This window comes from Ursus arctos, unplaced genomic scaffold, assembly GCF_023065955.2.
Source record: "Ursus arctos isolate Adak ecotype North America unplaced genomic scaffold, UrsArc2.0 scaffold_4, whole genome shotgun sequence".
Lineage (NCBI taxonomy): Eukaryota > Metazoa > Chordata > Mammalia > Carnivora > Ursidae > Ursus > Ursus arctos.
In genome coordinates this window covers 15,895,508-15,908,244 of record NW_026623056.1, presented here as the reverse complement: position 1 = coordinate 15,908,244, position 12,737 = coordinate 15,895,508, and the positions used below count along the sequence as shown (strand labels likewise).

The 12,737-nt window shown below is 37.2% G+C and overlaps 1 protein-coding gene across 1 annotated transcript in view; it reads left to right on the top strand.

The window, feature by feature from the left end:
- Window positions 1-12,737, top strand: part of MCF2L2 (MCF.2 cell line derived transforming sequence-like 2) — a 257,951-nt gene that overhangs the window by 74,036 nt on the left and 171,178 nt on the right. Inside the window, exon 5 of the mRNA XM_048214906.2 lies at window positions 1,392-1,511. Coding sequence (XP_048070863.2) covers window positions 1,392-1,511 — 120 coding nt within the window. The remainder of the gene's footprint in view (window positions 1-1,391; window positions 1,512-12,737) is intronic.

Sequence of the window (12,737 nt, the reverse complement as noted above, 5' to 3'; positions counted from 1 at the left end):
ATTTATGCCTATTTACAAAAGTAGTCACACATGCAAACATGCACATATATGGAGTCTTAGATCTAGAGCCTCAGCCAGAAATACAAATAGTGTCTCAGCCCATTTGTCTTATCATGACATAACAAAATGCAGGCTTCTTCTGTTTAGGAGCCTGCATTTCAAGCATTGGGGGAAAGGAAGACTCCCTTCCCTTTGTGTAGGGATTGTTTTGTCCCTTTGGTTTAGTTTTGGCTACAGGATTTATTTTTGGGATAAATACAGTGGTGGTTGATGCGCTGAGGCTTTAGACACTTGACAGTGCCCATGAATGTTTTAGAGGACTGGCCTCAAGAGAGTTGTGGTTTTCCAGGGTCCATTGACAATACTTGAATAATCTAATACTTGAGCCTAATCTGTTCAAGAATTACATGATCACTTTATGGGTAAAAGACACTGTAGCACAGGGATCCCAAAACCTGGCTCCCAATCAGAATCTCTTCAGGGGCTTGTCGAAAATAGATAACGTGAACTTCATCCCAGTTCTAGTGAATCAGAATATTCCAGGCTAAAGGCCAGATTATCTTTTAACAAGCACTTTAGGAAGTTGCTTTTGGGAACCACTGGAAGGAGAGAGAGGCGTGAACAATGGGAGACTTGGAGTCCCAGTTGTGCCGTTAAGTTGTTATATGAATCTGAGTTACCTCATTTCTCAGGAACTTGCCTCAAGATGAATGCAATGCTTCCTGAAAGCAACTTGGCGGTAACATGCATCAGGAACCATTAAAATACTATCTTTGACTCAGTAATTCTTTTGGGAAACTATCCAAAGAAAGTGTTCCAAAATGTGGATTAAGAGGTTTATTTCAGTGTTATTTATAAGTATAAAAGTATGAAAAAGCCTAAATCATTAGCAGTAAGGGATTGGTTAAGTAAATTGTGTACCCATGAAAGATAATATTTCCAAAGAATTTTTAAATATCAGAAATAAAAGCTCATGGTATAGTATTAAGGGAAAAATCATGGTTAAAGATATTTCATGATAAAGATATTTCAGCAGAGAAAATAACCTGTAAGTAATTAGATTGGAATATTAAAAATGGCTATGAGATCATGGGTGGTTTTGGTGGTTTTCTTTTTCTAATGTATACTTTTATTAATTTCCAATTTTTTTCTATAAGGAGTATGAAATACTTTTATAATCAGATTTTTTTTTTGTTTTTTGATTTGTTATGATTTTTAAGGAGGGGTTTGGATTATTCAAACACTATCTCTTTCAGCTCTGAAATCCTGTGATATATACTCTAATTCTTTGGCATCTATGGTGTCTACTTAAACTGTCCTGTCTGTGATCTTGGGCAAGAGGAGACCAAAGGATGTGACATTTGCCCTGACACTTTCCATGATCCTTCCAGGTAGCATTTCCAGGAAACTTGCAGCTCATATTCATCCTTCGTCCATCTCGCTTTATCCAGAGGACATTCACTGACATTGGCATTAAATATTACCGAGATGAATTTAAAATGAAAGTGCCGGTAAGCATGACTTTCATCTTGTCTGCATTTGGTCAGGACCTGTGGAGAAGATGGCATTTGAGCTGAGTTTCTAAGGAAGGTAGGACTCCACAGGCAGAGAGAGGAGGGTATTCTGTGTAGACGGAACAGCATATGTAAGGACATGGAGGCAGGAACGACGTACTTTATGTGCGGTCCACAGGGAAGCCTCATTCTTGTTAGACTATATATAGGATAGTTGTTTGGAAGAAAAAAAGGTAGAAAACATGGAATATGTTTTCAGTGTGAGAGTAAGAGGTCTGGATTTTATTCAGTAGGCAGTGGGGATCCAGTGAAGGTTTTTTAGTTGGGATGTGACTTGGGTAAAGTGGTATTGGAGTTATATAATCTAAAGACAGTGTCCAAGACCGTAGAAAGTGATTGAAAGAGGAAGAGGTATTATAATAGTATGGGTAAAAGAAAATAAGGGTCTAAAATAAATATAGGCAACTGTAGAGTAAAAATAAAACCAATATGTGATATTCATAAAATGAAAACAAATTAAAATGACAAGATTATTTTACCGATAACTTTGGCAGAGATGTGGGGGAAACAGGTACTTTCATACTTTGCTGATTGGAATGAAGTTGGTAATGACCGATATGAAGGACTTATTGGTGGCATTTATCAAAAATTAAAGTATATACACTCATTGACCTTCCTATAAAAGTTATTCTACAGATATTCTCACACATGTGCATATACAATGATATTAATTACCAAATTGTTTGTAAGAATAAATGATTAGAAATACCATAATGATGAACAACAAGGGAGTAAATACACAATCAACTAAATACTTTGTAGCCATCAAAAGTGATAAGGCATGATACAACCACAGTGAAAACAGGTGGCAGTTACCATACACCTAACCTGTGACCCAACCAAGAGAAATGAAAACACGTGTCCACAAAAAGATATGTACAAACAAGAATGTCCATCAACATGTGAATGGATAAAGAAATTGTGGCATATTCACATAGTGGAATAACATTAAGCAATAGAAAAGAGTGAAGTATTGATTATTATAACAACATGGACACATCTCCAAAATATTCTCTTGAAAGAAAGAAATTAGACACTAAAGAGCATATGTTCTACGATTCTTTTTGTATAACATTTAAGACGAGGCAAAACTAACCTAGGAAATCACAATGATGGCTGCTGTTAGGGGTGAAGGGGAGGGGAGATTGATTGGAAGAAGGCACAAGGGAATTATCTAGGGAAATGTATATCTTGATTGGATGGTGTTACATGTGTGTATACAGTTGTCAGAACTAATTGAACTATACTCTTAAAATTTGCATTTTATCGATGTAAATTATATCTCAATTGAAAAAGAAAAAACATAAAAAAGGAAAAAATAGGTAAGATGAATCTATAGTGACAGAAAAGTTTCTAATACATATTTTTTGTTTTATTTTTTGTTTAGTTGGAAATAATTTCAAATTCAGAAAAATTTCAAGAATAAGATTAGTACAAAGAACATTCTGTGCCCTTTACCTAGATTCATTCACCTATTGTTGACATTTTATCCCCATTTGCTTTATTATTTACTTATTATTTGCTTCTCTCTATAGATATATATATCTTTCTCTCTCTAATGTTATACACATATATAAATATGTTTATTTCTCTATAGTATATATAGACACATTTACATATAAAGATATGTATAAATATACGTATTATACATATATGAGATATGTTTATGTGTATTTGTATATAGAGGGTCTAGATTAGGAGCAGACAGTACATAATAGTTGTCACGTCTCTTCAGTTTCCTTTAATCTGAAACATTTCCACAATCTTTCTTTGTCTTTTATGACATGAGCATTTTTGAAGAATACAATCCCTTAAAAAAAAACAAAACTTACCTCATTTGGGGCTCATGTGATGATTTCTCAGAATTCGATTCAGGTGATGCATTCCTAGCTGGAATACTGCTGAAGTGATGTCATGTCCTTCTTAGGGTATCACATGTGGAGAACATAGTGTTCATGTGCTCCCCCATTGGTAATGTTAATTTTGATCCCCTAGATAAGGTGTTGTCCACTTTCTCAAATATATTATGTTTCCATTGCAACTAAAACAGAATCTTTGGAGAAACATTTTAAGATCATACAAATATCCTGCTCCTCAAAGATTCCTCTCTATATTTAATATCTATTGACAATTCTTGCCTGGAATGATCTTTTTAAATTGATTGCAAAATAATGATTTCCCAACTGTAATACTCTCTGAACATACACTAATCAGAAGTTAGTATTCTTTTTTTTTTTTTTTTTAAGATTTTATTTACTTACCTGTCAGAGAGAGAGCACAAGCAAGGGAGGCAGCAGGCAGAGGGAGGAGCAGCCTCCCTGCTGAGCAGGGTCCATGATGCAGGACTTGATTCCAGGACCCTGGGACCATGACCCGAGCTGAAGGCAGGCGCCTAATGGTGTGAGCCACCCAGGCGTCCTCAGAAGTTAGTATTCTACTGTAAGCTGGAACTTTCCCTTCTCCCTTATTTATTTGTCTATTATCATTGGACATATATGTATGTCTCTCTCTCTATAAATATATTTGTTTACTCTGGAAATTATAGAGTTCACACTCGTACTTTAAATTTTAGGTCATCATCAGTGATCCCTTATGTGGGAAACTTCACACTACTTGCATGTAAAAAAGTAATTTAACCTTTAACATTAACCCAGAAAGCATCCATCATGAATGCAAGATACTTTCAATAAAAAGAAAGTTACAGAGTAGGTGCTAAAAAAAAATTTAGGTCATCTAAGATGTATTTTTAAGTGGGGATAAGAGCAAAGGGAAAATAGTACGGATAGTATACTCCCATTTGAATAAAATAGGAGTGGCATCTATGTGATTGTATATGTGTAGCTCACCTTGGGAAGGCTGTGTAAGACATCAAGAAACTGGTCAAAAACAACTGGGGTGCCTGGTTGGCACAGCGGTTAAGCGTCTGCCTTTGGCTCAGGGCGTGATCCCGGCGTTATGGGATCGAGCCCCACATCAGGCTCCTCTGCTATGAGCCTGCTTCTTCCTCTCCCACTCCCCCTGCTTGTGTTCCCTCTCTCGCTGGCTGTCTCTATTTCTGTCAAATAAATAAATAAAATCTTAAAAAAAAAAATGGTCGAAGTGGTTGCCTCCGGGTGTAGAACTGGACGTCTGGGGGTAGGGGTGAGGAGGAAACTATTTTCAATTTAGCCAGACTCTTTCTGCTTGCATTTCTTATCATATACACATGTTATCTGTTCAAAACAAAGGAAAAACTTCACTTTAATTGAAATTGCTCTGAGAAAATATTTAATCCATCTCAATGAAAACTGACTATCTCAGATAAGGGATTTTTCAATTTCCTTTCCCACTCTTATTTTCCCTCTTTTGGTTTCATTTTATATTAATACTCAGATTTCTTAAAATACTTCCTCCCTATGTTTTGGGTGTTACCCAGACACAAAATGTATTTCCTATTTTATTTTAAATACCTATTTCAAAATATTTGAGTGTTTAAGAGAAATGTGAGCCATGAGTTTCTTATTCTGTTTTCCTGAACTGAGTAAAAACACTGGGGAAGAGATGACTTACAAGAAATGAATGAACTTTTTGTAATCCTCATAAGCTTCTTCCCCTTCAGAGATAAAGAAAATTGTTTCTTGTCACTCAAAAAGTTTTGGAGTTAGAACTAAGCGTTTGACCAAATGTATACGTGTTCCCTGGTTGTGTATAAAACACACCTCTCCAAGAGATAATATGTATACACATACATATGTGATTTATGCCCTGCTTTTCGTGTAGTGCATCTATATTAAGAGAAGGACCAAATACTTTATGTTGATCCTATGTCTTTCGTTACTTCTGTATGTCGTAATGTATGCTGATTCCTTACCTATCATGTTTTCAATTTTTAAACTTAAAATCAACTTTTTAAAAAGCTGTCACCCAAACTAAAGGCTCACTTAGTTTGGCATTTTTAAATGCTAAACATTTACCCTTTCGGCTACCATTTCACCTGTGGAAGATAATCACACTCCCCTCACTGTTCTGATGCACCATAGAGTTCTGGGTAGTGCTACCAAACTTGATGGAACCAGACTTCAAAATACATTTAGCCTTTAAAAATTTTTTTAAAAAAATTTTTTTAGACTTTAAAAGATTTTATATTTTTATTTTTTTGAAGATTTAAAAAAATTATTGTGTTCAATCAGCCAGCATATAGTACTGCATTTAGCCTTTTAAATGACAGCGTAAACTGTTGGTTTTTCTTCTTTACTTTTTTTTTAATTAAAAAAAATTTTTTTAAAGATTTTATTTATTTATTTGAGATAGAGACAGCCAGTGAGAGAGGGAACACAAGCAGGGGGAGTGGGAGAGGAAGAAGCAGGCTCATAGCGGAGGAGCCTGATGTGGGGCTCGATCCCATAACGCCGGGATCACGCCCTGAGCCGAAGGGAGATGCTTAATAACTGCGCCACCCAGGCGCCCCTAATTTAAAAAATTTTTTAACTTAAATTTTACTTAGTTAACAATATTGGTTTCTGGAGTAGAATTCAGTGATCCATCACTTACATACAACAGCCAGGGCTCATCACAAAAAGTGCCCTCCTTAATACCCTTCACCCATCTATCCCATCCCCCCACCTACGTCCCTCCATCAACCCTCAGTTTGTTCTTTATTGTTAAGAGTCTCTTATGTTTTATTTTTCTCTCTCCCTTTCCCTGCCCCCTTCCCATATGTTCATCTGTTTTCTTTCTTAAATTCCACATATGAGTGGGATCATATGATATTTGTCTTTTCTCTGACTGACTTATTTCACTTAGCATAATGCCGTCTAGCTCCATCCATGTCATTGCAAATGGCAAGATTTCATTCATTCATTATTAAGCTGAATAATATTCTACTGTATATGTATACCACATCTTCTTTATTTATTCATCAGTCGATGGACATTTGGGCTCTCTCCATGGTTTGGCTATTGTTAATAAAGCTGCTATAAACATTGGGGTGCATGTACCCTTCAAATCTGCATTTTTTATCCTTTGAGTGAATACCTAGTAGTGCCATTGCTGGGTTGTAGGGTAGTTCTATTTTTAACTTTCTGAGGAACCTCCATACTGTTCTCCAGAGTGGCTGCACTAGTTTGCATTCCCACCAGATGTGCAAGAGGGTTCCCCTTTTCCCACATCCTTGCCAACACCTCTTTCTTTGTGTTGTTAATTTTAGCCATTCTCACAGGTGTGAGGTGATATTTCATTGTGGTTTTGATTTGTATTTCTCTGATGATGAGTGATGTCGAGCATCATCTCATGGGTCTGTTAGCTACCTGGCTGTCTTCTTTGGAAAAGTGTCTATTCATGTCTTCTGCCCATTTCTTAACTGAATTATTTTTTTGGGTGTTGAGTTGATAAGCTCTTTATAAATTTCAGATACTAACCCTTTATCTGACATATCATTTGCAAATATCTTCTTCCATTCCTTAGACTGCCTTTTAGTTTTGTTGACTGTTTCCTTCACTGTACAGAAGCTTTTTATCTTGATGAAGTCCCAATAGTTCACTTTTGCCTTTGTTTCCCTTGCCTCCCGTGACGTGTCTAGTAAGAAGTTGCTGTGGCTGAGGTCAAAGAGGTTTCTGCCTGTGTTCTCCTCTAGGATTTTGATGATTTCCTGATTCACATTTAGGTCTTTTATCCATTTTGAATTTATTTTTGTGTGTGGTGTAAGAAAGTGGTCCAGTTTCATTCTTTTACATGTTCCTGTCCAGTTTTCTCAACACCTTTTGTTGAAGAGACTGTCATTTTTTTCCCGTTGGATAGTCTTTCCTGCTTTGTTGAAGATTTGTTGACCGTGTGGTTGTGGTTCCAATTCTAGGTTCTCTATTCGGTTCCATTGATATGTGTGTATTTTTGTGCCAGTACCATATTATCTTGATGACTACAGCTTTTTAATATAGCTTGAAGTCTGGAATCGTGATGCCTCCAGTTTTGTTTTTCTTTTTCAGGATTGCTTTGGCTATTTAGGGTCTTTTGTGGTTCCATAGAAATTTTAGGATTGTTTGTGCTAGCCCTGTGAATAATGCTGATGTTCTTTTGATAGGGATTGCATTACATGTGGAGATTGCTTTGGGTAGTATAGGCATTTTAATGATGCTTGTTCTTCCAATCCATGACCATGGAATGCTTTTCCATTTCTTTGTGTCCTCCTCAATTTCTTTCACACGTGTTCTATAGTTTTCAGATCTTTTACCTCTTTATTTATATATTTTTTAAAGATTTTATTTATTTATTTGACAGAGAGAGACAGCCAGGGAGAGAGGGAACACAAGCAGGGGGCGTGGGAGAGGAAGAAGCAGGCTCCCAGCAGAGGAGCCCGATGCGGGGCTCGATCCCAGGACTCCGGGATCACGGCCTGAGCCGAAGGCAGACGCTTAACGACTGAGCCACCCAGGCGCCCCTCTTTTACCTCTTTAATTAGGTTTAGTCCTAGGTATCTTATTGTTGGTGCAATTGCAAATGGGATTGATTCCTTGATTTCTTTCTCTGCTACTTCATTATTGGTGTATAGAAATGCAACAGATTTTTGCACATTAATTTTATATACTGTAACTTTGCTGAACTCATGAATTAGTTCTAGGAATTTTTTGGTGGAGTCTTTTGGGTTTTCTACATACAGTATCATGTCATCTGCAAATAGTGGAAGTGTGATATCTTCCTTGCCAGTTTGGATGCCTTTAATTTCTTTTTGTTATCTGATTGCTGAGGCTAAGACTTCTAGTACTGTATTAAATAGTAATGATGAGAGTGGACATCCCTGCCTTGTTCCTGATCGTAGGGGAAAGACTCTCAGTTCTTGCCCACTGGGCATGATATTAGCTATGGGTCTTTCATATATGGCCTTTACGTTCTCTATACTTTGTTGAGGATTTTTATCAAGAAAGGGTGCTGTATTTTGTCAAGTGCTTTTCCTGCATCTATCGAGAGGATCATATGGTTCTTATCCTTTCTTTTATTAATGTGGTGTATCATGTTGATTGATTTGTGGGTGTTGAACCACCCCTGCAACCCAGGAATAAATCCCACTTGGTCATGGCGAGTAATCCTTTAATATACGGTTGGATACAATTAGCCAATATCTTGTTGAGAATTTTTGTGTCCGTGTTCATCAGGGATATTGGTCTTACTTTGTTTTTAAAACATGGTTGTGATATTAGCACTTTACTTTGTAGCTCACTGGCCTCTCTTATTACAACATCTCCCTGCTCTTTTCTAGTTAGATGATAGTTATATTTTCACAAGTATATTTTGCATGACTCATAAGAATGAGGTGGCCCAAGGTCCAACGTCACTTAGCCTCACCATACCTTTCCTCAAGGAGAGGGATGCTTTGAAATAGCAAAGGATTTAGAGGACCTATTGCTGGCACTTACCCATTCTGAAATAGCTGTATTAACAGCTACCTCACAAAATTGTTATGTGAAGTGGCTAAGACAGTCTTGCAAAAATCTCTCCAGGAGCTATGGATGTACAAATCAGTTTTTAAAACTGGAGTTTGTGACAAAATACAAAAAAACTCTTCTTTCATAATTCAGAGGCCATGTATCTCCTTTAAAGAACAGCTTAATGCAATGTAAGTAAGAACATAAATGTATACTGAAAAGAAAAAAAATGACATTCTTAATTTATAACAGCTATTCTAAGGATGTACTTGTTGGCAATGGTATGGTAAAGTTGGTGCATCCACAGGAGGAAATGAGAGGGAAATGAGATGGGAGTCACTGCATGCCATGGAGGGCCACAGGGGAAACACCAGGTTTTGGCCAGGAAGCAGAAGCAGGAGGAAGGGAAAAGCCTAGGCCAGTGCCTTTCCTGGGTTTCCACAGGAAAGGCAAGGCCAGGCAAGGTAAACAGCTTAGGATTGGCTAGTTTAAATACTTCCAGTGGGTTTGGGGGTATAGGGGCACTCTCTTTTTGTATGGTATTTGGTCCTGGGATGATTTAGGGCAAGTGAAATATTGGCTTGGTGTGTAAAAGTTAAATAAGGGAGTACTTGGGGATATGGGCTTGGATCAGTTGGTTTGGACATGGACCACGGGCTCCTTCTGAGTCCTTTTACTTAATCTCTAAGAATTAGCTAGCCCTGGGAGGGACAGTCTCTCCCCATCCCACAAATGCCACAGCATCAAGAATGCAGAAAATAAGAAAATGTAGTTAATATAAGTGGTCCTGTGATGAAATGATGCCAAATAGACAAACACAGTATCTAAGAGAACAGAGAACAACTATTTTAAATGGTTGGTGTTTTGAAAATGTTTATTTTGTTTTTTAAAAATTCTAGTATAATCAACATACAGTGTGATATTAGTTTCAGCTGTACAATATGATGACTGAACAACTCTATACATTTCCCAGTGCTCATTATGATAAGTGTACTCTTAATCCTCTTTTCCTATTTCACCCACCCCTCCACCTACCTACCATCTGCCAACCACCAGTGTGTTCTCTTTATTTAAGAGTCTGGTTTTTGTCTGTTTTTTTCTTTGTTTTGTTTCTTAAATTCCACAAACAAGTAAAATCATGTGGTATTTGTCTTTCTCTGACTGATTTATTTCACTTAGTTTTATGCCCTCTAAGTCCATCCATGTTGTTGCAAATGGCAAGATTTCATTCTTTTTTTATGGGTGAGTAATATTCCGTTGCCTATATACACCACCTCTTTTTTTCCTTTTTTTTTTTTTTTTTTTTTTTTGAGAGAGAGAGAGTGTGTGTGAGAGAGCAGGGGGAGGTGGAGAGGGAGAGAGAGAATCTTAAGTAGGCTCCACACTCAGCCCGGGGCCTGATGCAGGGCTCAGTCTCATAACCCTGAGACCATGATCTGAACCAAAACCAAGAATCGGACGCTTAACTGACTGAGCCACCCAGGTGCCACAACCTCTTCTTTATCCGTTCATTTATTGATGGACACTTGGGCTGCTTCCATAATTTGTCTATTGTAAATAATGCTGCAATAAACATAGGCATGCATATATCTTTTCAAATTAGTATTTTCATATACTTTGGGTAAATACTCAGTAGTGGAATTACTAGGTCACATGGTAATTCTATTTTTAATTTATTGAGAGACCTCCATACTGTTTTCCACAGTGGCTGCACCAGTCTGCATTCCCACCAACAGTGCACAAGGGTTCCTTTTTCTCCACATCCTCACCAACACTGGTTGTCTCTTGTGTTTTTGGTATTAGCCATTATGACAGGTGTGAGATGCTATCTCATTGTGGTTTTGATTTGCATTTCCCTGCTGATGAGTGATGTGGAATATCTCTTCATATGTCTGTTTGCCATCTGTATGTCTTCTTTGGAGGAGGGTCTGTTCATGTCTTCTGCCTATTTTTTAATTGGATTATTTGTGGGGTTTTTTTTGGTGTTGAGTTGTATAAGTTCTTTATATATTTTGGGTATTAAGCCCTTACTGGCTATATCATTTGCAAATATCTTCTGCCATTCAGTAGGCTGTCTTTTAGTTTTGTTGATAGTGTCCTCTGCTGTGCAGAAGTTTTTTATTTTGAGGTCGTCCCAATAGTTTAATTTTGCTTTAGTTTCCTTTGCCTCAGGACACATTTCTAGAAAAACATATCTATGGCTGGTGTGAAAGAAATTACTGCCTATGTTTTCTTCCAGGAATTTTATGGGTTCTGATCTCACATTTAGGTCTTTCATCCATTTGGAGTTTATTTTTGTATATGGTGTAAGACAGTGGCCCAGTTCCATTCTTTTGCGTGTAGCTGTCCAGTTTTCCCAGCACCCTTTGTTGAAGAGACTTTTTTCCCTTTGTATATTCTTGCCTTCTTTGTCACGGTTTAATTGACTGTATCATTGTAGGTTTATTTCTGGACTCTCTGTTCTGTTCTATTGCTCTATGTGTCTGTTTTTGTGTCAGTACCATAGTGTTTTGATTACTATAGCTTTGTAGTATATCTGGAAATCTGGGCTTGTGATACCTCTAGCTTTGTTCTTCTTTCTCAAGATCGCTCTGACTATTCAAGGTGTTTTGTGGTTCCATAAAATTTTAGGGTTATTGTTCTAGTTCTGTGAAAAATGTTATTGGTATTTTGATAGGGACTGCATTAACTGTGTGGATTGCTTTGGGTAGCATGGACATTTTAACAATAATTGGTTTTTCCAATCCATGAGCATGGAATATCTTCCCATTCATTTGTGTCACTTTCTTTTTTTTTTTTTAAAGATTTTATTTATTTATTTGACAGAGATAGAGACCGCCAGCGAGAGAGGGAACACAAGCAAGGGGAGTGGGAGAGGAAGAAGCAGGCTCATAGCGGAGGAGCCTGATGTGGGGCTCGACCCCATAACGCCAGGATCACGCCCTGAGCCGAAGGCAGACGCTTAACCGCTGTGCCACCCAGGCGCTCCAACGTTTGTGTCACTTTCAATTTCTTTCATCAGTGTCTTAGTTTTCAGAGTACAGGTCTTTCACCTCCTTGGTTAAGTTTGTTCCTAGGTATTTAATTATTTCTGGTACAATTGTAAATGGGATTGTTTTCTTAGTTTCTTGTTCTGCTACTTCATTAGTAGTATGTAAAAATGCAACAAATTTTGGGTATTGATTTTGTATCCCGTGGCTTTATTGAATCATTTATCAGTTCTAGTAGTTTTTTGGTGGTGACTTTAGGGTTTTCTATATGTAGTATTATGGCATCTGCAAAGTGAAAGTTTTACTTTTTCCTTATGAATTTGGATGTCTTTTATTTCTTTTTGTTGTCCAGTTTCTGTGGGTAAGACTTCCAGTACTATGTTGAATAAAAGTGGTGAGAGTGCCTTGTTCCTAATCTTAGAGGAAAAGCTGTCAGTTTTTCCCTATTGAGTATGATGTTAGCTGTGGGTTTTACATATATGGCCTTTATTATGTTGAGGTATGTTCCCTCTGAACCCACATTGCCAAGAGTTTTTATCAAGAATGGATGTTGTACTTTGTCAAATGCTATCTCTGCATCTATTGAAGTGATCATATGGTTTTTATCTTTTCTCTTATTAATGTGATGTATCATGTTGATTGATTTGTGAATATTGAACTACCCTTGCATCCTCAGAATAAATCCCACTCGATCGTGGGTGAATGACTTTTTAAAATATATTGTTGGATTTAATTTGGTAATATTTTGTTGAGGATTTTTACATCTGTGTTCACCAGAG